The sequence below is a fragment of the Penicillium solitum genome, assembly GCF_028829755.1.
Source record: "Penicillium solitum strain IBT 25940 chromosome Unknown utg000001l_segment0_segment0, whole genome shotgun sequence".
In the NCBI taxonomy this organism is placed as follows: domain Eukaryota; kingdom Fungi; phylum Ascomycota; class Eurotiomycetes; order Eurotiales; family Aspergillaceae; genus Penicillium; species Penicillium solitum.
Window position 1 is genome coordinate 5,213,458 of NW_027072121.1, and position 25,868 is coordinate 5,239,325.

General features: G+C 47.9%; 14 protein-coding genes across 14 annotated transcripts; 4 read left to right on the forward strand and 10 right to left on the reverse strand.

Annotated features, from left to right (window-relative positions):
- Window positions 1–1,007: 1,007 nt before the first annotated feature.
- On the forward strand, window positions 1,008–2,930 carry N7455_001965 (S53 family peptidase; the record flags this gene model as incomplete). Its single annotated transcript, XM_040951910.2, has 3 exons — window positions 1,008–1,116; window positions 1,174–2,144; window positions 2,205–2,930. The coding sequence occupies 3 exons, from the start codon at window positions 1,008–1,010 to the stop codon at window positions 2,928–2,930; spliced, it is 1,806 nt and encodes a 601-aa protein (XP_040817665.2).
- Window positions 2,931–3,293: 363 nt separating this feature from the next.
- N7455_001966 (uncharacterized protein) lies at window positions 3,294–4,441 on the reverse strand (the record flags this gene model as incomplete). Its single annotated transcript, XM_040952020.2, has 5 exons — window positions 3,294–3,484; window positions 3,542–3,766; window positions 3,838–3,945; window positions 4,027–4,339; window positions 4,391–4,441. 5 exons carry the CDS (start codon window positions 4,439–4,441, stop codon window positions 3,294–3,296), a joined length of 888 nt encoding a protein of 295 aa, XP_040817970.1.
- A 328-nt stretch (window positions 4,442–4,769) lies between these two features.
- N7455_001967 (uncharacterized protein) lies at window positions 4,770–5,240 on the reverse strand (the record flags this gene model as incomplete). Its single annotated transcript, XM_040950933.2, has 1 exon — window positions 4,770–5,240. The coding sequence occupies one exon, from the start codon at window positions 5,238–5,240 to the stop codon at window positions 4,770–4,772; it is 471 nt and encodes a 156-aa protein (XP_040818000.1).
- Window positions 5,241–5,692: 452 nt separating this feature from the next.
- N7455_001968 (uncharacterized protein) lies at window positions 5,693–7,952 on the reverse strand (the record flags this gene model as incomplete). Its single annotated transcript, XM_040951554.1, has 10 exons — window positions 5,693–6,037; window positions 6,097–6,182; window positions 6,238–6,527; window positions 6,628–6,652; window positions 6,706–6,736; window positions 6,786–7,181; window positions 7,230–7,307; window positions 7,365–7,637; window positions 7,695–7,747; window positions 7,808–7,952. The coding sequence occupies 10 exons, from the start codon at window positions 7,950–7,952 to the stop codon at window positions 5,693–5,695; spliced, it is 1,722 nt and encodes a 573-aa protein (XP_040817879.1).
- Window positions 7,953–9,442: 1,490 nt separating this feature from the next.
- On the reverse strand, window positions 9,443–10,036 carry N7455_001969 (uncharacterized protein). The gene is made up of 2 exons (XM_040951768.2): window positions 9,813–10,036; window positions 9,443–9,754 (listed from the first exon to the last, which is right to left on the reverse strand). Exons 1-2 carry the CDS (start codon window positions 9,986–9,988, stop codon window positions 9,550–9,552), a joined length of 381 nt encoding a protein of 126 aa, XP_040817949.2. The 5' UTR covers window positions 9,989–10,036; the 3' UTR covers window positions 9,443–9,549.
- Window positions 10,037–11,045: 1,009 nt separating this feature from the next.
- Window positions 11,046–11,559, forward strand: N7455_001970 (uncharacterized protein; the record flags this gene model as incomplete). The annotated part of the gene is made up of 2 exons (XM_065604195.1): window positions 11,046–11,293; window positions 11,325–11,559. The coding sequence occupies 2 exons, from the start codon at window positions 11,046–11,048 to the stop codon at window positions 11,557–11,559; spliced, it is 483 nt and encodes a 160-aa protein (XP_065462686.1).
- A 293-nt stretch (window positions 11,560–11,852) lies between these two features.
- N7455_001971 (uncharacterized protein) lies at window positions 11,853–12,378 on the forward strand (the record flags this gene model as incomplete). Its single annotated transcript, XM_065604196.1, has 3 exons — window positions 11,853–12,047; window positions 12,106–12,116; window positions 12,168–12,378. The coding sequence occupies 3 exons, from the start codon at window positions 11,853–11,855 to the stop codon at window positions 12,376–12,378; spliced, it is 417 nt and encodes a 138-aa protein (XP_065462687.1).
- A 212-nt stretch (window positions 12,379–12,590) lies between these two features.
- Window positions 12,591–13,664, reverse strand: N7455_001972 (uncharacterized protein; the record flags this gene model as incomplete). Its single annotated transcript, XM_040950946.2, has 1 exon — window positions 12,591–13,664. The coding sequence occupies one exon, from the start codon at window positions 13,662–13,664 to the stop codon at window positions 12,591–12,593; it is 1,074 nt and encodes a 357-aa protein (XP_040817702.2).
- A 1,272-nt stretch (window positions 13,665–14,936) lies between these two features.
- On the reverse strand, window positions 14,937–16,749 carry phoD (phosphate:H+ symporter; the record flags this gene model as incomplete). The annotated part of the gene is made up of 4 exons (XM_065604197.1): window positions 14,937–15,595; window positions 15,656–16,152; window positions 16,204–16,318; window positions 16,401–16,749. The coding sequence occupies 4 exons, from the start codon at window positions 16,747–16,749 to the stop codon at window positions 14,937–14,939; spliced, it is 1,620 nt and encodes a 539-aa protein (XP_065462688.1).
- Window positions 16,750–17,608: 859 nt separating this feature from the next.
- Window positions 17,609–19,085, reverse strand: N7455_001974 (SNG1 family protein; the record flags this gene model as incomplete). Its single annotated transcript, XM_040950975.2, has 3 exons — window positions 17,609–17,757; window positions 17,821–18,903; window positions 18,968–19,085. 3 exons carry the CDS (start codon window positions 19,083–19,085, stop codon window positions 17,609–17,611), a joined length of 1,350 nt encoding a protein of 449 aa, XP_040817756.2.
- A 921-nt stretch (window positions 19,086–20,006) lies between these two features.
- On the reverse strand, window positions 20,007–20,375 carry N7455_001975 (uncharacterized protein; the record flags this gene model as incomplete). Its single annotated transcript, XM_040951602.2, has 1 exon — window positions 20,007–20,375. One exon carries the CDS (start codon window positions 20,373–20,375, stop codon window positions 20,007–20,009), a length of 369 nt encoding a protein of 122 aa, XP_040818281.2.
- A 1,349-nt stretch (window positions 20,376–21,724) lies between these two features.
- Window positions 21,725–22,819, forward strand: N7455_001976 (PQ-loop repeat-containing protein; the record flags this gene model as incomplete). The annotated part of the gene is made up of 5 exons (XM_065604198.1): window positions 21,725–21,865; window positions 21,915–21,932; window positions 21,989–22,192; window positions 22,248–22,521; window positions 22,575–22,819. Exons 1-5 carry the CDS (start codon window positions 21,821–21,823, stop codon window positions 22,817–22,819), a joined length of 786 nt encoding a protein of 261 aa, XP_065462689.1. The 5' UTR covers window positions 21,725–21,820.
- A 561-nt stretch (window positions 22,820–23,380) lies between these two features.
- N7455_001977 (uncharacterized protein) lies at window positions 23,381–24,461 on the reverse strand (the record flags this gene model as incomplete). The annotated part of the gene is made up of 3 exons (XM_040951126.2): window positions 23,381–23,528; window positions 23,609–24,076; window positions 24,139–24,461. The coding sequence occupies 3 exons, from the start codon at window positions 24,459–24,461 to the stop codon at window positions 23,381–23,383; spliced, it is 939 nt and encodes a 312-aa protein (XP_040818329.2).
- Window positions 24,462–25,014: 553 nt separating this feature from the next.
- N7455_001978 (aminoglycoside phosphotransferase family protein) lies at window positions 25,015–25,824 on the reverse strand (the record flags this gene model as incomplete). Its single annotated transcript, XM_040951806.2, has 2 exons — window positions 25,015–25,700; window positions 25,761–25,824. 2 exons carry the CDS (start codon window positions 25,822–25,824, stop codon window positions 25,015–25,017), a joined length of 750 nt encoding a protein of 249 aa, XP_040818172.2.
- Between the last annotated feature and the right edge of the window lie 44 nt (window positions 25,825–25,868).

The following is a 25,868-nucleotide window of genomic DNA, read 5'->3' on the forward strand; positions in this document are numbered from 1 at the left end:
TCCTGCCTATGTAACTTATGACCCTGGCACACTGGAATTTTGTATTGGCCCCAGCCTCCGACGCACTCCGGCGCACTCCGGCGCATATCAATCCAAACAGAACCGATAGTCATTCGGGTTGCAACAGTGCTGCAGTTCATTTCAGCGCCACAGCAGCCTAGCCCTCATCCTTGCAAGATTATCTTAATTTGTTATGATATAGCCTAATTGGCTGTCAGCTGGTGCAATAGTGCATGATCATCATCCCAACTTTCCCCCTCAAGAGGCTTGGCAGGGGAAGAATGATTTTGATCATTGAACAACTCATCCAGCTGATTCCCATCGATCAGATCTAGTCGCAGATGAACTGTGGGCTTCATATAAATCAGAGCTGGAGCTGATCTGATTTTAGGGTCAAGTCGTCCAGCCACCCGGCAATACAAGCCCCCTGACCCTGACGCCCCTCACATTGTTTCCTTCGAACCAAGTGGGTCAGCCCCTGCCGATCATGAACGGACCCCCGACGGACGCGCCCAATACATATCACAATGGGATAGAGAGTTTATCTCCATACCGATCACATCACTAACAATTCGCTGTTCCTCGGCTTGGGAAAGGTCGTCAATCGCGACGCGAGTATGGGACTATGCAGCCAGATCCCGAAGCCGCAATCCCAGCCGTTGCCATTATTATTGATTTAGAACAGTCTCACCAAACGGACATTCATTAAGGGCCCACTGGAACAGTGGGAATTATAGCGATGCCAAGGGAATGACGTGAATTTTCGATTAAAGCACTCCGTGCTTGTTGTCTTATTCTAGTTAATCCTGGACTTCTTCAATACACATTCTTTGTCGCGCTATCATTCCCCCCACCAATGCAACCATAATAAATACCAATTATTCACGATATTTACCCCTCCTTTATATCTGATAGCCTTCTGTCGAACTATTTATACTTCCTGCATTCGCTGTGCAGAGGCCTCGATCAGTGTCTGACAGGGTGTGTTCATATCGCTCGTTTCTATCATGATTGCATCTCTATTTAACCGTGGAGCATTATCGCTCGCGGTCTTGTCACTTCTTGCATCCTCTGCTGCAGCTGATGCATTTGAGAGTTTGTCTGCTGTTCCTCAGGGTGAGTAATTTGTGTTCTAAACTAAACCGACAGAATTGGGACGCTGACCTACCATAGGATGGAGGTATTCTCGCACACCGCGTGCTGATCAGCCCCTGAAGCTACAGATTGCTCTGGCACAGGGGGATGCTGCCGGATTCGAAGAGGCTGTGATGGACATGTCAACCCCCGATCACCCCAGCTACGGGAACCACTTCAACACCCACGAGGAAATGAAGCGGATGCTGCAGCCCAGCGCGGAGTCCACAGACTCGATCCGTGACTGGCTCGAAGGTGCCGGTATTACCAAGATCGAACAGGATTCCGACTGGGTGACCTTCTACACTACCGTGGGGACGGCAAATGAGCTGCTGGCAGCCAATTTCCAGTTCTACACCAACAGTGTCAAGCAAATTGAGCGTCTTCGCACACTCGAGTATTCCGTCCCGGAGGCTCTGGTGTCACACATCAATATGATTCAGCCAACCACCCGCTTTGGCCAGCTGCGCGCCCAACGGGCCATATTGCACACCCAGGTCAAGGAAAACGACGAGGCTTTCCGCGTGAATGCCATGTCCGCTAAGCCGGACTGCAACAACATTATCACTCCCCAGTGTCTCAAGGATCTGTACAATATCGGTGACTACAAGGCTTCCGCCACCAATGGGAACAAGGTCGGGTTTGCCAGTTACCTAGAGGAGTATGCACGATACTCCGATCTGGAACTCTTTGAGAAGAATGTCGCCCCCTTTGCCAAGGGCCAGAACTTCTCCGTCGTTCAGTACAACGGTGGTGGTAATGATCAACACTCCAGCGGTAGCAGTAGCGAGGCGAACCTCGACCTGCAGTACATTGTTGGAGTCAGCTCTCCCGTTCCCGTTACAGAGTTCAGCACTGGCGGCCGCGGTGAACTTGTTCCAGATCTCGACCAGCCTGATCCCAATGATAACAACAACGAGCCATACCTTGAATTCCTCCAGAACGTGCTTAAGATGGACAAGAAGGACCTTCCCCATGTGATTTCTACCTCTTACGGCGAGGACGAGCAGGTATGATACCCACCCCCTTTTCCCCGTGATTTTTCGTCAGTCTCTAATATCAATATCCAGAGCGTTCCCGAGAAGTACGCCCGCACCGTTTGCAACTTGTACTCACAGCTCGGTAGTCGTGGTGTCTCCGTCATCTTCTCATCTGGCGACTCCGGTGTTGGCGCCGCATGCCAGACAAACGATGGCAGAAACGCGACCCGCTTCCCACCCCAGTTCCCCGCCGCCTGCCCGTGGGTGACATCTGTCGGTGCCACAACCCACACCGCGCCCGAGAGGGCCGTGTACTTCTCGTCCGGCGGCTTCTCCGATCTCTGGGATCGCCCGAAATGGCAAGAAGATGCCGTGAGTGAGTACCTCGAGAACCTGGGCGACCGCTGGTCCGGCCTTTTCAACCCCAAGGGCCGTGCCTTCCCCGATGTCACAGCCCAAGGTCAGAACTTCGCCATCTACGATAAGGGATCGTTGTCCAGCGTCGACGGCACATCCTGCTCAGCCCCTGCCTTCGCCGGAGTCATCGCTCTCCTCAACGACGCCCGTCACAAGGCCAAGAAGGCACCTCTGGGCTTCCTCAACCCCTGGCTGTACTCGACAGGCCGCCCCGGCCTCAACGACATTGTCCACGGTGGAAGCACCGGCTGCGATGGCAATGGCCGCTTCGGCGGCCCCGAAAACGGTGGTCCGTCAGTTCCAGGTGCCAGCTGGAACGCTACCAAGGGCTGGGACCCTGTCTCTGGTCTTGGATCGCCCAACTTTGGTACCCTGCGCAAGCTTGCGAATGCTGAGTAGGTTGCAAGTCTTGTTTGTTGATATGATGCACAGTCTGTTTCAGATTATGATTGATTCCGACCGGTTGGAAACTTCTGGTACGCGTACATGCTAGTCACATACACATAGATTCTTTCCTATATTTGCAAATATAATAATCTTGTGACTGGTTTGATTAGTTGGCGCTTGTGAAATATGCTTGTTTTTCTCTTATCATGACTTCCTGTTGTTTATCAAGAATAGATTTGACTCATTTATGGTCTATCTACGCATTTTCTCCGATTCGCAAATGAATGGATAAGCGTTGGCCCTAAAACAGGATCTTGGACATAGCAAAACAGGCTTAATGAAATACACTATTTGCAGACCTGTTAGATGCGCCCCTTATTCCTTGAACACAGGCTCGGACTTCTCAATATCCTCCTTGCTCAAACACCACTTATCTTGCAACGCAGGGTCAAGACTTGAAGCATAGACATCCTTGGGCCACCATTCGCCCCAACTAGTCAAGAAAATTTGTTCCGGATCAGCAGGGAGATTATCGGCCGTGACCGCGCGGAGGATGTTCTGGGCACCTATTGATCATTAGATATCGTCTTCGATCCAAAAATTCAAATTCCAAAGGTCCTCACCCTCTGGCACCGTCTTGGCATCGGGCATATCCATGGTCAATCCTAAGCTCGAATGCTGGGCAAGCTTGGTGTTGGGGATGAGACCTGGTGAGACAGCCACGACTTTGCAATTTGGGAGGCTACGACGCCAGTAGTGTGCACCCAGAAGTTGGGTAAATTTCGATGCACTGTACACTACTCTTGCGTTCGCGCCGGAGTTTGCTTTTAGGTCGACATCAAGGGTCCCTAATATGAGGTCAGCGTTGTGAACAATTTCGCCTTTAGCGACACGATTGAAAAGACAGAACTGGACGTACTTGGGTCGCCTCCTCTCACATTACGAATTGCACCCGAAGATACAATGACAATACGCGATTGCGAGGCAGACAGGGTCTCAGCAAAATGATGGGTTAGATAATGCTGGGCTGAATTAGTATTCATGAATTGTTAGCTCCAGCCTCCTAGCCTCTTCTCTTTAGTAGCCGACGGATCAAATTTTGACCTACCCAGATGATTTACCACGTACGACTCGCACCATTGCGAGCCATGAGGTCCTGGTCCATCGGCACTAGCAACAAGACCCGCAACGAGGAAAAGATAGTCCAACGGCCTTTGGCCCAATTCAGAGAGTGCTTGCTTGGCAAAGGACTGGACGCTTTTAAGATTCAAAAGATCCAGGGGCAAGACAGAGACGCTGTGCTTTGAAGTGTCGAATTTCAGATCATCGTACGCAACACGCGTCTTTTCTGTATCACGAACGCCTAGAATGAAGCTGTACGGCTGTGTCTGCTGGAGTAACTGCTTGATTGCTTCGAATCCCTATAACCATATTAGCTGGAGTCTGGATAATCCAAGGGAATGTGGCCTCACCAAGCCTGACGAGGTGCCTGTCGCGATGACAGTTTTTGCGATTGATGACATTTTCAGATGCTGTATCTGGTGATATTTGTTCTACAAAGTAACAGCCAAGGGGTGGAGGGGCAGAGCAACAAAAACCGATTGACCTAGTGCAACCCGATGACGTCATGGGAGACTATCATTTTCTACTCTCGACTGTACAATAAATGACCACTGTAGTACGGGGAATCCATTAAACATGTCAAATAATGGGTGTGCATTAAGAAAATATTATGTTCAAAGGATATAAAGTAAGAAAACACGGTCGCTCGTCCGCTAGAAGAAAAAAAATATGATCAAAACAGCCATTTTGAATCCTCCCTGAAACATCAAGCCATATCCGTGGATGGAGTTAAGAAATAACAGCCATCAAAGCAGATCCGAAAAGGAGCGCAATCAGTCCAACACCAGACTTGGAGATTGGCTGGTTCGCAATAGCGGCGTTTGTGGAAGTCGAGCTGGTAGACGATTGTGTGCTAGTACCGGTGCCTGAGGAAGTGGACTTGGAGCCGGTGGCCGTGGCAGTGGCAGTCGCATTGAGAGCGGCGTTGCAGAAGACGTCGTGGTAGTTGCCGCTTTTGCTGGTGAGGCAGGACTGGAGCTTGTTGACATCCTGGCCCTGGGCGAGACAGTAGATGCCGCAGTCGTTGTCGTACTTGGAGACCTTCGCGTCCTTGCAGCAATCATCCATCACATCGGTAATGTTCCCACTAATAACAGCCGCACAGGCTGCATCTGTTGTAGGGATTTCCCAAACACTGCCACCGCAGGCAGTGCTGGTTGCGCTCGCGGAAGAGGTGGTGGAGGAAGTAAGAGAAGACATTTTGAATTGTGGGGGTTTGTGAATGGATTTGAGAGATGAGAATGGTTCAATATTTTGAAAAGGGGAAGAAAGAAAATGGAAAAAAAAAAAAAACGAGTGAGAAGGGTCAGTATATCCAAAACATAAGGGTGCCTTCCCTTAAATGTGACTGGTGCACCGTCAGCCTTGGCCCCCGGTTTCTATACATAGAAATGGGCTGAAAACTTTGATTTGGGCTCTTTTTACTTGGCATTAGTCTTATTTTACAATATGGGTATATATATATGCGATCAGGTGCATGTGATAAGTGTTATGCATGTCAAATTTGCATACAGGTAAGGAGTGAAGAAAGGTCAAGGGTTATATTATAGTACTCCGTACGGAGTACAAGAACCAAGTATTGAATATGTCGACCTATTGTCGATCTTGTCCTGACCGTCTTTTCCTCCATGTTCAAGGCAGCTTACCTCTGTCTAATCCCTTGGGCTAGACACGACATCCTCGTGTTTTGACACCTCGACGTGGCTCTCATCCATACCAGCCTCAGTGTGCTTCTCGTCGGCGGGCTCCGCGCCAACGAGGGCAAGAAGGCCGATTTCACGTTCGATTCGTTGCTTGCGTCCAGTATCGGCAGCTGCCAACCCGACTGATCCGAACAATTCGTCCATCTCCTCAAGAGTGCGACCTTTAGTTTCGGGCACAAGGAAGAAGACATAGAACACAGCAACGGTCGTGATGCATCCGAAGAAGATAAATGCACCAAAGTTGCTTTTTTGGAGGAAAGGAGATGTAGCAGTACCGACTGCGAAGTTGTTCAACTGCAGAGTACCCAGTTAGAGGATTTTCAACGAACTTGACAATCTATATCGCCACTTACCCAGTTACTGCTACCACCAATACTGACACCCTTGGCACGCATGCTGAGCGGGAATACCTCGGAAGTAACAATCCAGGCAACAGGTCCTGCAGTGGAATGATGGTCAGCAGAGTCTCTCCCCCGCCGTGAATTTGCACGTACCCCATGAGTAGGCGAAGTTGATGATGAAAATCCAAACAAAGACAATAGCTACCCAGCCGGCGGCGGTGTGCTCTTCGAAACTACCCTGATACGCGCCAATGATACCCGCGACAATGAAATGACAGGATGCCATTCCAATGGCGCCAGCAATCAAGATCTTCTTTCGTCCAATCTTGTCAACCCACAGGACGGCGGGAATGGTGAAGACAAACTCGAAAATTCCAACAACACCGGTGGCGAGTAGTGAGATTGTGTTGCCGCCTAGATGCATCTCCTTGAAAATGAATGGTCTGTCGAAGTGTCAGCAGGTGAACTCATCAAGAAGCACATGGGACCAAAGCGTGGATCTTCCATATCAGCCGCTACAAGGCTGCATCTGCGGGAACTTACGCATAGTAGTTAATTGCGTTGATGCCTAAGTAATAATGTCAGTGATGAATTCAACTTTCAAGATTCCACATATCCTACCATTCCATTGTTGGAACACCATAACCATGCACTATTATACATTAGCAATATTCATGGAGCATCACATACTTCAAACGTACCGCCGTCGCCGTGCGCTTAAATAGAGACTTGTCGGTGATCAATGACATGTAATCATGTAGTCCGATCTTGAAGCGGCTGGAAAACGAATCATCCTGCCAGTCGGGATACTTTTCGGCAGCCGTCTCTCGTTCGAAGAGGTACAAACTCTTGATTTCAAGGAACTCAATGCGAACAAGCAAATCATCCGGAGGTACGTCACGCAAGCGGGCTAGTGTTTGTAGGCATTCTTCCTCGCGGCCGGTGTTCATCAGATGACGGGGGGACTGTGGCATGAACATCATCATACCCACAGCCAAGACCACAGCGGGCAGGATTTGAATACAGACTGGGACCAGCCATGCAGCATCCGATTGTGTTGCCCCAGTTCCGCCAATATAATTTGTTCCATAGCCAATCTGCAAACGTCAGGGTTGGGAGATTTTATGAGAATAGACGCGACATACCCAGAAGCTGACCATAATTCCGAAGGTGATGGCGAGTTGCTGCACAGCGACGAGCGAGCCACGAATCTCCGGTGGTGCCTTCCGTCTTAGTTAGCCTTTTCCTTTTTAGTAATCATCCCCGTTGCGTTCACTCACCAACTCTGCATTATACAGCGGCACAACCATACTCAGACTACCAACACCCAGACCAGTCACGAATCGACCTCCGAAGACAAAGTCTTTGTTCTCCGTACAGGCTTGAACAATGACACCAACGCAGAACACCGCCACGGCAACCAAAACAGTCAGGCGACGACCGAGCGCATCGGCAAGATATCCGTTTGCCAATGTCCCCACCCAAGCACCAAGTTCGAGGATGGACGTGAGCATTCCTTGCTTAATACCCGTTTCTTTCGCGTAATCTTGTGTCTATGACAAAGTCCGTTAGCAGTGCAAAGCGGTGGGTTCAACGGGCCAGAGACATACCGCTGCCTGGAACGCCGGCATTGTCAGAACCTGAGCAAACATTCCCTGGTTGTCTGGATAATCGCCATCAGATTATATTCACGAGGCATTGCCATATAGCTTCGTTGACTTACATCCATAGACCAGACCTCCTAGTGACGCGAAAAGTCCGATACATGTTGTCTTTTTGTTACTGAGCAGGCCCTTGACCCCATTTTTGCCTGAAAGCTCAGCACGTTTGGCCGAAATGGCCGTCTCCCCCGCGAGAGGAGCCACCATTGTGTATTACGACAAAGACGGACAAGGATAAATGATACAGAAAAGCTTAAGTTCCGGTATGAACGAAAATAAAAAGAGGATGGCAAATGTTGGGAGAAATGCCTACATGCTCCTTACGTCTCGACAGGGGATCTGCGAGTATTTATTCCCTGGGGTACGGATAATGAGCTCAAAACGACCAGATTTCCCCGGGAACTTAGCCCCATGGGGGTACATGGGGTAAGTGATCAAGTTTGAAACCTGAAAACATGAGGTAACCGGCCCAATCAGCCCATTGTGACCAAGCTTCGTGGCGCGTGGCCACCCCTTCTCTTCAAGCCGTGTGGGCAAGTCGAATCGGCCGCGAGACGGGAAAGGGTCGACTAGCGTGACTCTCCAAGACCGTCAGTGGCTGCAATAACATTAGGCTGTGCGTGAGAGCAGAATTTAACCGGTGCTCTTAGCCAAAGACCCCGAACTGGCTGGATAAAATGGAAGCAGAAGTCCACGGTACAGCAACCTAACACATTCCCCACTAGAATTCTATGGTCCAATCCAGGGAGTTTCTGGGTCGGCATCTGCCGCGAAGGGATTCGGACCAGCTCCACCAAATGGGGATATTCCGGGGACCCCGCGCATTTCAAAATCTGGAGATTCATGAAAACTCTCACCATACAACTCTTATTTTTAGTCTACTGGAAGTTTTATACAATCTACTTCCTCATATCATGATACCGCAAAAGCGAAATTTTCGCAAGATTCCCGAGGCAAAGGCTGTATCATTTGAGCTGAAGTCAACTTCCCCACATCCGAACCCGTTCCCGAGCCGGTTGAATTACTTTGATTTAACCGGTTTAACCCCTATATTCATACCCATTGACTGCACCCTACCGTTTGATTCCTGTACGAATCGGCTTCGGGCGGATGGTGTGTGCTGCCAACCACCAACTACCGAATGTTAAATCCCAGAATTAGCCTGCAATGGTATATGCATAGATGCATACCGGCACATGGATAAACGGGAAGTTTATACATATATTATGCCTTTCTCCAGTTCCCCGGAATTGATCCAAAATGCCATGTTAGGAAATGTCTCGGCTTCTTGCCGGAGATAGATCGGTCGCCTGTGAACCGTGAGAGGCCTAGGTCTTGGCTCAATAACATCCGAAGGCTAGCTGTATAGTCAAGGTTGTCTAGATGCTTGGACTGACGGCTTTTCCATGGTCTCCACTTCGGTCTTGTGGCTAACTCCGGCGATATTAAGCGTTTGGCCTCGGCCCGTCCAGTCTAGAAATCACGGTTCCCTTTGGTTCCCCGATATAGGTTTAGATCAAAGGTTATAACTACATAGAAAGGTCGTTTTGTACATTCCCAGCCGTTTTCGCCTATATTCTAGCTACAACACCAATAAGCGGGAAATATCTATAAAAATGATATCTAAATACACGTCATATAAGAAGCCTACCCGTGGACTGTTCTTGCAGGTCATTAAAGTGGAATAGTATCTTGTAGTTCTCAATTATCGTACACAATTTACACAATCTCCAAATCTTTTCCTCTGAGCTGGTCTCTTCACAAAAGAATTGCTAGCGATTGCTAGCGCGCACACTTCCTACTTTTAGATGTATAAATCCCAAACAAGTGCTGCGGCATTCACTAGCCCCATACAAACTTCAAATATCGCAACCCGAGTCCAGGCACCACCATTCCGATAAAATACAAAACCGGCGAAAAGACGACCAGGCAGCGAAGCAACCATAATCGGAATATTGCGCTGGTAGCTCGCAATGGCGTAAATTGTCCCCGTCGAAAGAGACGTCACGCTGCGATATTTTGCGATAAGCATTTAACATCAAGGCAAGCAATATATTCATGGCTCACCCAATACATCGAACCGTATGACTAGGAACTCCAGCCAGAGGAGAGTCCGGGAGGTCCGACGCGGCAGAAGGATACGCCAAGGTGTAGACGGCATTGGCCAGTAGAAAGGCGCCTTGACCGCCGAATACGATGCTTAGCACGCCAGGCGTGCGGAGACCGATGTTTTGCATTGCCATAATCCTTATTATTTTTTTTGGTTTGGGTAAATTTTCTTCCAAATCAAAATTATCTTGGGTGTTGCGAATGGAGAGGTTTTACAATTTGCCCTCCGGTTTTCTCCGGCTGAACTTTTCCTTGACTCAATATCTTGCTATGTCATGTGGTAGGTTATGTGGCTTGTGAAAACTTTTCTAGGCAATTTTCTAGACTTTAAATGTTTATTTAAATTAGCCTATATCTGAGGGAAACGCGGGTTGGTCATTCCAAAAAAGTCTGGGTTCGACAAACTTAAATATATATTTTTGTCAATATATCGCCCTAGGATTGAAGAGTATTACGATTCTCGCGGTTCATATTAGAAATTTACTTAGGCGCACAAGTGAATTAATGAATAATTCATTAATAATCACAGAGAGTTCAAGCTGGTCGTAGGGGCTGTTCGGTGGCGGCCTGGAGGTAAACCCAGCCAGCCCCCTTTTGGCCAGACAGGCCGTGCGGTTAATGAAAAAAGAAGGAAAAAGGAAAAGAAAATGGAGTGTTGTAAAAATTTACTGCCACGAAGCTATCTATATAGCTTCATAAAACAATATTACTGACCAAAAGTTGCCAAGACTATATCATCCCTAGCACGCGCTGACCCCGTCTCTTGTATCACTTCATCAAAATCATAGTACATAGTTACATAGTAGTGATATCACCTTGCCTACCATATCAATTTCAGTTTTCGACTCGCTATAGTTTAGGCCGTGTTGTATATTGCTCTAGTGGCGATCACCCCAAGATTTAAAAGGAAGATCAAATCAATATCATACTGGAAGGAACGGGAAGAGATGGTTTTCCAATATTCTGGGCACTGTTAAACTTTAGGGTCTGTTCGGAGCAACAGTCACCTGACCGTTTTGTTCCTCTCTGTTGATATATCGTCCTCTTCCTAAATACAGTTCTGGTCTTCTACCGTACGTTTTATCAAAAATCCCAAATCCCGAATAACCGTATCAATTGAGAGCCTCGGAGCAACGGCCGACCTCACCCTCCATTTCTGTCTATTTCTTCAGACTATCGACGACTAGAACTATGACTTCACTCCTCAGGTGGGCTAGGACAGCTATAAAAAGAGGTCCCTCGCCAGTGCTTCAGTTTCCAACAAGTGGGTTCAAAGTAATCAAGCCCTCACAAATTCTAGAAGAAGAGCGCTTTGAAGAGTTCAAGAAAGGGAACTACTTTCCCGTCAATATTGGTGACATCTTATCATCCAAATACCAGGTTGTCGGCAAGCTGGGCTTCGGAACCACTTCCACAGTATGGCTTGCTCGTGAGCTCGAGTAAGCCGAGTTCCATTGGGTCTTTTTAAAGCGAAAAATATGCTGATTCGATCAGAGCTCGCCAATATGTCACATTGAAGGTGTATACAAGGGGTGGAATGGGTCAAGGGGAGGTTCGGACTTACAAAGCTCTGAGTCAAGGAGACAGATCACACCCAGGCTATGTCCATGTGAGGACTGCATTAGATACATTCACGATATCTCATCAAGGGAGCAGGTATCACTGTCTTGTGCAAAAGCCTATGCGGGGAGCTTTCGACATTTGATGTATCGCAATCCGTCACATCGGCTTAGCGAGGATCTTCCTAAGAGTGGACTTAAGCAGATTTTCCTTGCTCTTGATTACCCCCACACCGAATGTCAGCTCGTTCATACCGGTGAGTATGTATTCTTTAGTTTTACCAGGCATATTTTCTATTTTTGATAAGCAGGCAACTGACAGATATTTCTAGATATCAAAGGCGACAATATTCTTTAGGAACATGAAGAGATGTCAATACTTGACAGGCTTACTGGCACCGAGATAAAGCATCCCTCGGCGCGGAAATAAGTTAATAATATGCCAGTATATGCCTCTCGACGATTTGAGTTGCCTCAAAGGTTTGGTAGAGCAGTTCTTAGCGACTTTGGTTCAGCCGTGCGGGGCGACGAAAAGAGGAATCATGATGCTCAGCCTACCATCTACAGATCACCAGAAGTGATGCTAAAAACCGAGTGGAGCTACCCCGTTGACATTTGGAATGTTGACGCTATGGTTTGTTCCCTCTGATACTATGTTTATTTTTACATCACTAAACCTACGAAAATACTAGATTTGGGATTTGTAAGACGGTATGCCATGCTTGACGGGTGAAACCGATTGCAAATTGTATAGTTATGACGCGGAGACATACTTGACAGGAAAATGGAATAATCAAATCAATATTCCCAGGGGGATGTCATTGGAAAACTCAGAGGAGCGTCTGAGTGGAAGAAACAAGGAGATGTTCCTAAAGTTCATGAGGGGAATGCTTCAATGGCGACCAGAAGGCAGAAAGACGGCCAAGCAACTGCTTAAGGATCTGTGGCTAGATAGCAAAATGTAGGAATACTTATATCCCTTTCATTGGACTGTACAGGAACAATGAATTGCCACCGGGCTCACCATCCTCATGGGAATATCTATGAGAATACCCAATAAAAAGGACCACCCATGTAGATCGATAACAATAGCAGATGATGAATCCCAACATTCATACACTTGAGCTCTACCGACAATACACCCGGAAATAGCAAGCCAACCTCCAAAGGTGACCGATCACGTTATTTTCCTCCACCGAGTCTGAGCTTCGACTGCTTTTTCAAGGCGCACATTGAAGTAAGTTCGGATCAACTCCTCTAGCTTCGCCTGGATACAAACCAACCGCATCTGAGTATCAATCATCGAGCCCTGGCTATCACTCGTATTTAGCGCTGCATCGAGGAGTCGAGTCTCCAGAACAGCACGTGGTTGACGATGAGCCTCAGTCCGTTTGCGCAGATATGAGCTCCACATATCGGACGCCTGATCCATGTCCCAATGAAAGACGCAGGGAAAGACGCGAAGCGAGTTGGAATGAGAATTCGCGAACCGGATCCCTTTCCACTTATGCTCATGGCAGATCATGACAGCTTCGTTGAGGAGCGCAGCTCCAACCCCGTAGCCACGGAAACCTTTTTGTACTGTCCATGCACGGATAAAGGCATCGTAGTTTTCGCCCATTGGGAGAGTGGTCCCGTTGGTTGTCGGATGGGGCTGGGTGCCGATGTATACGATGCTCACAACAAGCGTGCCGACAATGCAGCCCCCGAATCGATGAACAAGTACAAACGTAACTCCGTCATCCGAGTTGAATATGGGGTCTTCCTGGGTTGTGGTAGGATCGGATTCTTTGCTAGGATCGTGCCCGTACAACCAGTTCAGTGTTCCAACCTTCTCAGCCTCCTTCTCATATTCCCCAGCCAAGCGTGCGACAATTCCCAAAGTGGCCGATACCGTGATTGCACAGATAACGGCAATATAGGGCCAGCCAGTTGGATCATGATAAACGGCACCGACGCTGTAAGCAAAACCCACGGCTACTAGGGTTAAAGTGATCGGGTGGAGGATGAGGGATTTGACGGCGAGGCGGCGCTGCTCAGTGACCGAGACGGCGATGAGCTTCAGTATGGACGCGATTTCGAAGTCTTCAGTTGCAACATCTGTCGATTGTCCTGGAGACGCGATGGGTTTGAACGTGTCCTGACTGGTACTTAGGTTCGTGTGGCGGGCTCCTTTTTCTTTAAGGGCGTCGTTTGGGTTTGTGGTGTTAGCATAGTCTCTTGGACATGGGGAGGTGACCATGCGCGCCATGGTGAACTGTCTCTGATAAAGTAGGGGTAAGCGATGAGTAGAGCTTGGAAGGTTTGTGAAGACAAGGTGGGATGGACATGTTTGCAGTGGCAACGTTTCACAGGGAAGCAAACAACACTGATCGAGAAGGATCGTTATCAAGGGTGCTATATAAATACGAAGTGCCACAATAAGTACTGGAAGATCAATTGCCATCTATAGAGTAATTTCTACTCGGCACGTAAGAATGCTGTCAAGCCTCTCTAGTTCTGGTCTGTACCTGCATAGACCAATCCGAGGGTCAAATAACGAGCTTTATCTCGAAGTCTGTCTCACAATGTTCCAGTCATGTATGACCCTGGCCACTGCATCCACATAGATAACCTACACCGTATGTACTACCATACAACTACAGTCTTACAACCACGTGGAAAGACACCAGCAATATTCTTATATTATTATGGATCTTGTGGAGTGGTAGGGACCGTTGTACTTAAGGCAGACTCAATTATGGAAGTTTTCAAAGCCAGTGTTATAACTGTGAACCGTGAATGCCTTGTGAAAACCTTAGGGGGCACCGTAAGCGTTAGGCGTAGTGTTAATGTACGGCTTGGTTGACGTATGGATGGTGGCGTGGAGATATAAAAGTGGAATACGATAGATACTCTTCAGTTCACTCGGGAGGGGACGGATTTTGGGTATCTAGCCCAGCGCATGCGTCGGTAAGAAGCTCAGAGAGCTGAGGTCGCGGGTATCGAGACTGTACTTAAGAGTGATGCACCATGATGTGAAGTTAACCTCACCAGCAAGGGCTAGAACGGCCTCGCGGAGCCAGCATAAGCCAAGCTGCCACCGGAAGACACTTAGAAGTAATTTGGGGAGTAGAAAGCCGTGTAGCAATCTGTCTCATAGAGGTGGCTATGCAGAGCCAGGTCGATCTAGATGAGGGGGAAGACGAGGGGCCGATGTGGAATTGGCTAGGTACGGCCTTGGATTGACGGATTCGGATTGAAGTGGGATCTATTGAGATGCGACATATAGGTGGTGAATGGTAGTGATGGGACAGCGAGCTGCTGGGAGGTAAGAAGCTAGTAAATGGTAAATGGAAATAGAGGATATCAACGAGGAGAGCAAATGAGAGCTCGGAATCTGACATACGAGGACTACTGAGAGGACTACGTTAGAATTCATAGTTAAATGTGAGAAGAATTCAAGGGCTATTTGAGAGAGAGCTAAAAGTCATCAAAGATAGCTAACAGCCCCCCAAAACCCAGCAAAACGCCTATGGAAGACCTAAGGGCCTATCTCTTGAAGTGGGATTTCATCCCCGGCGTATGCATCCTGGGTTTGGGGGGGGGGGGGGACCACCTCCCCACAAAGCACCTCCAGGCTCTGACGCCTGGTCTCCGGGATGAAGAAGGAGGTTGCGAAACCGCAAAGCATAAACCCGGAGAAGATTGCCATAACATGATTGAGCCAGGGCGCGTCACCAGGTGCCTTTGCACCGCGGTAAACAAGAGGAAGAAAGACACACTGCGCTATAAGGGCTCCAATCATACCGACGGCTGCACTGATTCCATGGGCGGTACCACGGTAGCGGGTTGGGAAGCACTCGCTGGGCAGGATGAAAATGGTTGCATAGGGTCCGAAATTGAAACAAAATTTTGTCAAAGCGTAAAGTGCTAGTAGGCCACTGTCATTTTGGTCCAGTTTGGCAAGGCCAATCACGGCGAAAAGGGCAGAGAGCATGAGGAATCCCAGAAGCTGAATACGCTTGCGTCCGATTTTGTCAACAGTGGCGATGGTAACCAAGTAGCCAGGGATGGAACCGCCGCAGATCAAGATGAGGTTTCTGACAGCATTTCGGTACAAAATCTCGTAAACATTGTTGGCATTAGTCCAGTTAATAGCGCCAATGGTAATCGAGTTATTCAGATCAAGACCATAAAATGCTGATTCAACGTTAGCTCCTGTGCAGGATTGAGGACTTCCGTTTACCTCTGAGGACTTACCAATTCCAAGGAAAAGCCAAGAGGCTGTTGTACCAAGGAGAACCTTCCCATGCTTCCACTGGGAGTAGTAACTGTAGAAATCGGACCAGCTAGCCTTGGGACCAAAGTCGGGGGTACCAACCTGTATGGGAAGGGTGTAAAGTGGCCCCCTTGTGCCGGTCTCCGTCCGTTTTCTCAGGTAGGCGTGAACATCCTTATCGGCCTTAATTATGTCGCGAGTGACATCAAAGCTAAAACGCGGTGTCTCCGGAATCGCCAGACGGTAAAAGAGTGCAAAGCAGGCGGGAATAGCCCCTAGTCCGATGGTAAAACGCCACATCTTGTCTACAGCGATCTGGCAAGCGTCGGTGCAGTGAGAAATATCCTTGGCACTTTCCAGGGATTGCTTGAAACTAACCGTGACAGCGAGGGCGACAATGGCGGCTGCAAATTGGCCGAAACCCTGTATAGCCAAGACGGCACCCATCATGGCACCATGCCACTTGGTAGGAGCAAATCTGTCAAGTCAGCTGCTGTCTCTTTGTGGAAATGGAAACGAGAAGACTTACTCGGAAGTAATCACAGAAGTAACAGGATAGTTGCCACCAATTCCAACACCCATGGCCACTCGCCAGAAGATCAAAAGACCACTCATAGTAAGGGAACGAGAGGAAGAGGATACGACTTGACCCAGAGTAGTGAAAATCATGACCACCAGTCCACAGCCGTACATGCGTCTGCGGCCAATAACGGTCTGCGAGCCAACCGAAGAGGGGATGTCCGATCATAGCACCAGCAAGAGTGGCGACCTTGATAGCAGCTTCGATAATGAAAGGAACTTTACCAGAACCAGAGTCTTCTCCCTGCCAATAGACAATGCCGAGCATGGTGACCGCCAGATTGATGGCGAAAATTTCGTAAGCACTAGTGAAGAGCCCAAGGCCGGCGATGATAACGGTGTGAATGTGTGCCCGGCTAAAGGGAGCTTCGTCTAGCTTAGCAAGGGCGCGACGACGACGCTCGTGTGGGTTGCGACGGAAATAGAACTCGGGATCCATTGCAGCGCGCTCCCTTATGGCCAAGAACGTCTGCTGATGAGGGTTTAGAGGAGCCATTGGACTAGATCGATGGCAGAGGATAAACGATGAGGGGGGGGGGGAAAAGAGAGAAGGATACAGCACAACACAAGGGAACTGTAATGTGCGAACGCGAGCTGCTCTGTTTGGAGAGAAAGGAAGAGAAAGAGGAGAGAGAAGGAGAAAGGAAGAGGGACACAAGAGAATGCAATAAACAGGTAGTGGACCAGACAGCGATGCATCTCACAGGGTAAGGTTCCAAGTACATTGATCTATTCACCAGCTCTGTCTATAGGAGCAAAGGTACTTGGGCTGTGCGCCATATTGATAGGGCTAACAGGTACTTTTGAGATAGCACGTGCACCTCAATAGGTCAAAAAAGGTACTGCGACAAACGCGTCCTAGAGAACCAAGGACGCTCTTAAGTGACATGTTGTTAGCGGGAGACTTTGCGGGTGGAAGAGGTACCTCTTGAGGAAGAAGCATTTTAGGGCTGAACTTGCACAACCATGTGCTACCACGTGCACTTAAACCCTTTCGCCTGAAAGTGCCCTCCCTCCCTAGACTATGAACGTACCTGAGCTTTTTCTATAGTGTATCACTTCCAACATTATGACTGCCATAGTACGGGGTACGGGGCATATATACCACACCTGAGTGGGCCTTGCACCTGTATGTGTGCTTAAGCAACCTTTACGGTCAAATTAAACAAGTTGTGCACATAAGCATAGACAACTATGTCAATGTTAATGTATGTGATTAGGTGGGAGTACTAAATTGTAAAACATACTGATATTAAACTATACTGTAGGGAAAATCCGTGGTGCACTGGTGGTCTTTAACCGCCATAGGTTGTCCCTACCTATTCGCTGTCTAGTCACTTTGATTTGATCCTGCTTTATATCCCCCGCTTCGCCTTCCACCGCATGATGAAGGCCGCGAAAGGATAAAAGGCCAAGGATACTGCAATCCAAATGAACAGAATAGCAAAGTCCAATCCAATTCGCGAATGGATATCGAAAATGATGGTTCGCAGAGCATCAACAACTAGAAAAGAAAGTTTAATCATCAGCAACAGAGCACCGTGACCACAATGAGGGGGAAACTTACTTCGATGTAACGGCCATGCATACCCCCATCTATAGAATTTCGGGGCCAAATCAATGGCATAGAACCCTGTCGCAACATTCGTAATAACCCAAAAGATAAGGAATAAAGCACTCCATGGGAACCCAAGAATCATGGCCATGTTCTCACAGGGGAATCCCAAAGCAGCCATGCCAACCCAGTTCAGCATCCAAAACACGACAAATGAGCCACGACCATAGGCATTGGGATTATTTGCGGGTAGGATATCTGACGCAGAGTCGTTGCTGAATGGGATCTTGAAAGCCAGAGACACGAGTGAGTAACACAGCGAGAGGAAAAAGTAAGCCACGATGCTCGAGAGAATGCGCCAAATGAGCCAATGCGGCACCTTCAGCGGCGGATGACCATCTGGTTTCATGAACTGGGCATGAATAGGCATCATAAATGGGAAGTTGAAGAACGCAATAATAATCAGATAGATCAAGCCGATGGTCACGGCAGGCGAAGCGACAGCTGGGGCAAAAGGGCGTAGGTCGACGGTCGTGAACCCAATTCCCGGGTTGATCGCCTGTGGGGGCACAGATGACAGGTTACTGACGGATGAGGTCAGAGACCGGACCCATTTCGTGCCAAACTCTGCCAGTACCATGTTTTGTAGTATGGCCAGGTCGGGTAGGATATAGTTGAAGTATGTTGCTTCATCACGCGCGGAGATGATGATTGTCTCAATGGCACCGCTCGGATCGTAGGTCGTATTGCCCTTGGAGACCGCATCGCGCAGCAGCGTTGTTGCGTTGGGCTTGATTATCACAGCGGCATAGGCATGTTCATCGTAAATGGCCTGGCGCACGGCCGAAGGATCATAGTTAAAGTCGGCGGGGGATTTGATAGTGTAGCCGAGGTGGAGGCCGTCAGACTGCAGGATTCTGTTGGTGGCATCCGTAGCTGCTGAACCAACGATGGTATCGTTGGAGCGGTATGGATCAACTTGGCCGTCGAAATCGACAACCCATACCTTCAACGCTGGGTACTTGGCCTCGGTGCCGTATTGGGCTCCCCAGAAGAGAGATAGCACGCCGAACGCAAAGACACATAAAATTAACACTGATGATCTCTGTTAGTTTTCACTTGCATTCCGCGAGTTCCCGAATTTTGGATGTTCGCTTACCCGTGCGAGCCCATTGGTAGAATACCCGCTGTCGAACCTCCTTGAGAGAGGGATCAAAGAACGATACAGGCGCGGTTGGGTTGGTGCCATCGTCCAATAACTCGACTTTTACTGTCATAATTGAATAGTTTGTATAGAATATGTGACTACGAGAAATTGCGATCGGGTCATATTAAAAGTTTAACAACTACACGAAGAATGCTGCGCAGGTGCTCATCCGCTTGCGGCGTTGTAGATTTCCTCGGGGTCTATCCGTTCTTGGAAAGTACCTAAACTCCGAAAATGAGATGATCTAATGACTTCTGGCAAATGAAAGCCATATACCAACCTTTGAAGGTAAGTCTGCAGGGTTTTGTCAGGAAGATAAACTTGTAGCCGCGCTCGAGCACAAGAGTGCTGCAGGAATTTAGTCCCTCGTAAACACGATATCCTAGACCTTAACCATGGAGCTGGATCAGTCGCGGCCGGTGTGCATCGTATTCTGATATTGTGAGTAATCTTCACAATGAAGTGTTTCATCATTGGTTTAATTAACCTGGCGCGTCGCACGGAAATTGATCCCTGGTGTATCAGGCTACCCGCCATTGCGCGTCCTCGTTTCATCCAGCTGATCCATGTAGTCAGATCGCGGGGCAACGTATGCAAAGTCAAAGTTCGTCGCTGTAAAGTGAGTGAGATAGTGCACCGATTTTGTGACAACTCAAATTTCTCAAATTTCGTAATATTTGTGTTGCATCGGCCATCGACACAACCCGCCTGATCGCAGATACACACACAGACCAGCGATCGCCGTGGATGACCCCATCAACGAGTAAATAGTAGGAAAATAGCGCAAGGTTGGAAATATTGATGATCGTAAACTCATTTCATTTAGTCTAAGGGTATCATTAAAAAGTCTATACATATCCTATCCCACCGAGGGATCCCAATCGATCCTCCAGGGGACTTCGGAATAAATTGCGCATAGGATCTAGGAGCCCGCCCGTGATCCTTCACTGTCTCAAACAGTGAGATTCGAGAAAAAGAGGGTTGAAGATGCTCAGGCGCAGGTGACCTGGTATGAACCGTAGCGGCGTCTTGTTCCAGCTATGCGGCAAGTTTGAGTGGCATTGGCTTGGCTGGCGATGTCGGAGAGTTCGTTCTGATCGCACATGGTGTTATCGAACAACTCGATGCGGCAGCCTTCGGCGACAGAGTTCAGTGTGTAGGCAGACGCAACGCTGTGGAGATCGGCGCGACAGCCTGTGCTGCCAGATCCGACGTGAGGGTCACCGATAGTTCCGTTACATGAGGGTGACGGGAAAAGGGTGAAGGACCATTGAACCTCGCGGCTGATGAGGGGGAATGCGGAGGAGAAGTTGAAGAATAGAGTGACGGCCAGGAGGCAGAGGCGAAGAGTAGAGACCATGGTGCCTTGGGAACGAATGTAGATTGTGGTGTGATTGAGAAGGCGAGGCAATTGGAGAAGCGCAAGTAGAAGAGAGGGGTGGTCTTGTTCTTAAGGGTCTAGAAAGACTGACAGGGGAAATGTCCACAATTTATTATGGACCCACCAGGATTTAATTACGAATTTCCTTTTTCTTTTTAAGGAGAAGAAATATTCATGGATGGTTCAAAATGCCAAGCATTACGTCCAAGGCGTCCCACACATACAACATATGGGGAGGAGATACTTTGACTTCGGCTGAACCCAGCCATGCATATTAATAAATCAGGAATTCATACTCTGTCCGCGTACATGCACTCCGTACTCCATACACAATGTGGAAACCCCCGACAACGGGTTTTCATTCCTAATGATATCATCCCGAGTCGATTATCATTTAGTCCTATTCGGGTTACTGTGGGGGGCTGGGACACCCATATTACGCAGATGCGTACGTACTCTTCTCCAAGGATTCAGATTCAGACAATCTTACTGCATACCACTTTTCTCTGTTGATATTCGTTCTATTTCGGTCAAACTGCAGCTTGATATATAAACATGGCTGGGTATCGTATCCAAAAATAAGGTGGCACAGGTGGCAACCATGCGGACCTTTCAGCCGACCATTGTACTAAGCCGACCAAAACAGGATAAAATAATAATAAAAAGAAATTTCTTATCGGATCGGCAGAGAAACCTTCGAATCTTCCAAGGTTCTTTTTGACATGTCCATGGTTCTGTGTCGTTTAATCTCACCTTTCACATATCTACGGAGTACTATTAGGTAACTTGTAGAATGTTTCAACTGAAACATAGTTGCACATCAGAAATGTTGTATACTTCAAACGTAAATTTACTAACCCATAACTTTTGGTTGGCGTTTCACTATCAGTGACCGGATTTGAAGTCCGATCGGCATCCTTCAGCTTGGACTTTAACTGTTAGACTCGTTTGGCTTTCAGGGTCTGATCATCAACGCCTCCACTCGTCATGTCGCAATCTATCTTACTCACAACCCTCTGTTAAATCAAATAGATAAAGTTTCTCATTCTTTTTACTCGAGTCTTTTGTTACTACTTTTACTAATCACATATGGCACTAAATTTCTCCGGCGGATTAGGGATATGCAGAATCTGGGTGTGAAATATGGAATGGGTCATGTTCGCAGAACACTGGATAACCCGCCTATATTAACAAAGGAAATACTGTTGGATAACATCTTGCCCGTAAATGATATAAGCAATCTTACTCGAACGAGGGAGAGATGCGACTTTGATCGTCGTAGCAGGGGCAGTTCATGATGTTGATCCAATAATAATTCGAGGAAATTGACCCACTTCACGTGTCTCAAATATATTCTTTATCAGATGTCGTTTGGAGGCTCCTCCAACGTTTGTCCTTCCCTCCAATCACGGAGCCCCTTATAAATGGAAAATCGAGTTGCAGAGAATGTTCTCGGTACTCTGGGCGCAGTGGGTTCGATTTTCCCGATTAGTAGACTAAACTAACTATTCTTTCTAGGTTTGCTGGTCTATCCAAGTATGCGGTTGCTATATACCAGCTATTCCTGGACTCGCGCTAATCCCCTTGTATAGCTCCTTCCCCAAATAATCATCAATTACAGGAGACATGACACTGAAGGGCTACAAGGGTCAATGATGCTCTTATGGGCCGTCGCAGGGGTTCCCCTCGGGGTCTACAACATTGTCGAAGAATTCAACATTGCCCTAAGGATTCAGCCCCAAATTCTGACAACACTCAGTCTCCTTACTTGGGCACAGTGTCTCTACTATGGAAAGGTAAACATCTCTGTTTCTATCCAACAAGATCCTTGTAATACTCACGCAAACTCAGAAATACCGAATCATGAAGTGCTGTGTCGCCGTCACTTCGCTTCTGCTGCTGTTGGGCGGCATTGAAGCTGGACTCATATTTGCCTTGCGGGCCGCAAAAAGCCGTGGACTGGAATGGCCTCTTATCGTGATGGCAGTTTTAAGTGCGTGTTTACTTGCAGCAGGTGTACTGAGACATTACTGGGATATTTATGTCCACCGGACTGTTCGAGGAATCAGCTTCATATTTGTGGGAATTGATGCTGCTGGTGACTTGTTTTCACTCGTCTCTGTCTGTAAGTCAACTTGATCATCAGGTAGAAATGGTCAATGGCTAATATGCAAGCAGTATTCGGATCGACTATTGATGTTCTTGGGATAATTATCTATGGAACTGAACTGACCCTCTGGATGGGCATATTTATCTGCGGCGGTATGTTCAACCTCCGGCCCTGGATTAAAGAGCGCTCCGAGCAGCGAGATGGTAATCTCCAGGGCCCGGTGTCTCTACATCCAATGCCATCATCGACTTCTGTGTTCAGGACCGCATCTGGATCTGAAGTAATAGGAAGGAGGCCGTGGCAGAGTTCATGAAGAATCAGTTATTCATCATTTAGTACTTTAATATCAAATTATGACTACTTATTTATACATCAAACGGTCATGTTTCTTTTGTTGATGCTGTCGTGATGGTCACCACCTTCGTTTGATGTGGCCCCAAGCAGTTCGACGTCTACGAAATGGTATAGTTTTGTAGAACTCGAAATATGAGATAAGGTTAAGTTACACAAGTGGAGCTGGATGGAGCTAGAAATTATGGAGACCATAAAGGAGGGGCTGTTGCATAGATTCAGTTTCAACTTTATCTCAAGAGGGAATGCGGCTAAAAAGAGTGCCGACGCATCCCGGACCCGCTTGCTTTCTCGGGATACATTCGCTCTGTATCGATGAGATTCAACAAGAGGGTATTTCCAAAGGAATGGCAGGACGAATATTCCCTCGGTTTACTATTATGTGGAGATCTCGTCGTTTCTTACATGGCTGCGCCAAGAATCCTCAGTATCATATTTCAGGCTAGTTACACCATCCTACTCCTCTTTGTCCCCCGTACCTATGCGTCCACATTCTGGGCTTGTGAGCGGCAGTCGCCATTACCTACAATTTCGCCTTGCTTGCCTTCGGACGTCTCCCGATATCAACATCAGACCACCAAGGAAAGCTGGGCGGTGCATCACCCTCAAGAGTTGCATTGAAATTTGGTTTTCGTTTCTCGAAGAATGCTTTGATGCCTTCCTTTGAGTCCCTATAATATGGTCAGTATTGCTTTTTTGTCTTGCGAATTTTTCGAAGGATGCTTGATGAAACGAGTTGGAGAAATCATACCTCCCACTAAACATATGGTATAACACCGCTGAATCAACTAAGTGAGTCTCCTCAGCGCTCCCTGGGTTTCGCCACATGAGTTCTCGCGAAAGATATGAGGCCATGGGGCTAACATTCTCCGCAATCTCCGCGGCAAGCTCCAATGCACGTGCGACTACCTGGTTTGGATCAGGGTATGTCTCCTGGAACAACGTCCCAAAATGCGGCGATGTAGGTGAGAAGGTGCCGCCAGTTGTGAGCAAGTAAAGAGCATTGGAGTAACCAATCAACCGCGGGAGAAAGAATGAAGAGCTTGATTCCATCGTCAGACCCCGTCGTGGGAAGACAAATCCGTACTTAGATTTCTGGCAGCCAATACGTATGGCAGCCGGCAGAGACATCGTCATGCCCAGACCAACAGCGGAGCCCTGCATAGCCGCTATAGTAGGCTTGCGACAGCGGTGAATGGCTAAGGCGAGACGGCCACCGCTATTGATATCGGCATTAGCGGAGCTGGTACATAAATCTCGGCTAAAACTTCGTTATCTTACCTATCGCGGTGGTCCTTGTTTCTCTCCTTCTCCATTCCACTGAATCCTCGCTCAAGATCCGCACCAGCACAGAACATTTTGCCAGCACCGGTAAGAACCACAACTTTGACGCGTTCATCAACATCAAACATAGGGTATATCTTCTCAAACACGTGCATCATCTCTAGAGTGAATGAATTGTGCTTTTCCGGCCGGTTCAGTGTCACCACAACAACAGGGGTAGCTTCAACTGCCCCGACCGGGTGATGGGAAACTTTGACATCGGTCAATGAAAGAGTCTCGTAAGACTTGGGAATGTCGATAGTTTCTGGGTCGAAAATCATTGTGGTCGCTGGGGATGAACTAGATTGCAGTTTACTTCGTTATTTCCTGAGATATGTTGGTGGTTTATATGTCAGTCCACGCCTCGGCTTTTCAGCTAGACATGCAGGCTCGATCAATAATCATGAAGCCTAGGGAATAATCATGAAATTTACGGAAATTGGGCCGCGGTTGGCATATTCTTTGGGGGAGGTTGGGATTACATTATCTCGGAACATATTGAAAGCTAGGAGTAACATGTGTCCTGAGGGTTAAGGACTGATCACTGGACTCATCCTCGATGTACATACAGGCCGAAGTAGTATGACCACAATAGGCGGGCTCCATAATAACTCCTAACTCTTCATTATCATAGAAGGATGTCCGAGCCATCCGAGGGTTACTTCAGCCTCGCCTCCATTTTGGGGTATTTTCTCAGTCGTTCTTCACGTCTCTTTCCAGAATAGGCCTGTTTCAAGCGGGAGTATAGAATGCCGGACGTGAATTCATGGGAGAGGGAAAGGATATGATGGCTTCCAAAATGGACTCTGCTTAGATACATATATTGCACCCAATTCATCGTTTCATATGTCTAGCAAATACCACAGCCATATACTCTGTGGCATGATCCGGCGGAAAAACAGCTGATAGATAGGCAGTCCAGCCAGGAATATCGTTGCAAAACGTATACGCTCTAACAGTTTCACACCATTCAGGTTGCCAGCCTGCAAGCTCCCAATCCAACACTGCAGTGACATGGCCATGATCGTCAACCAGTATATTTCTCGGTGCCAGATCACCGTGCGTGAAGACAATATTATCATCCGGCTGTTTAGTGGCTGTAGTATTTCGCACGAAATCCGAGACCGTAGTCGTCAATCTCGAAAATAGGTACTCATCGAGGTGGATTAAATGTCGGGTATATATATTTTTATGACTGAAAGGTCTCGATTGTTCGTACTTTAGCGCTCGTAGTTGCTGTATATATCCGTGTAGTTCCTGCGCGACAGATATCTTTTGTGATGGGATCATGCTGGACCAGGCATCCTGCAGCGTTTGACCTTCGATATAGTCCATCAAGATAGATTTAACGCCACCATCATGGATTTGGATCTCGTGAACGTGGGGAATCGGGATGGTCGTGTTTTCGGCAATATAGCGCATATTCTCGGCTTCAAGCTCTATATTTTGGGAGCGTCCGTATTTAAGCAATCTGTTTTCGGCGACTCGTATAATCTTCCGAAGACTGGGTTCTTGTCGCTCTAAGTGCCTCCACTAATTAACATGATGAAATCATCTGGTTTCACTTTAAACATACTGACCCTCGCCAGAGACGTCCATCGCGTCCACGTAGACGGCCTGTTTGAGACCCGCCACTGGGAACATGAGCCTAGAAACAGATGATCAGAAAGCGAGGCGATATCCGATTC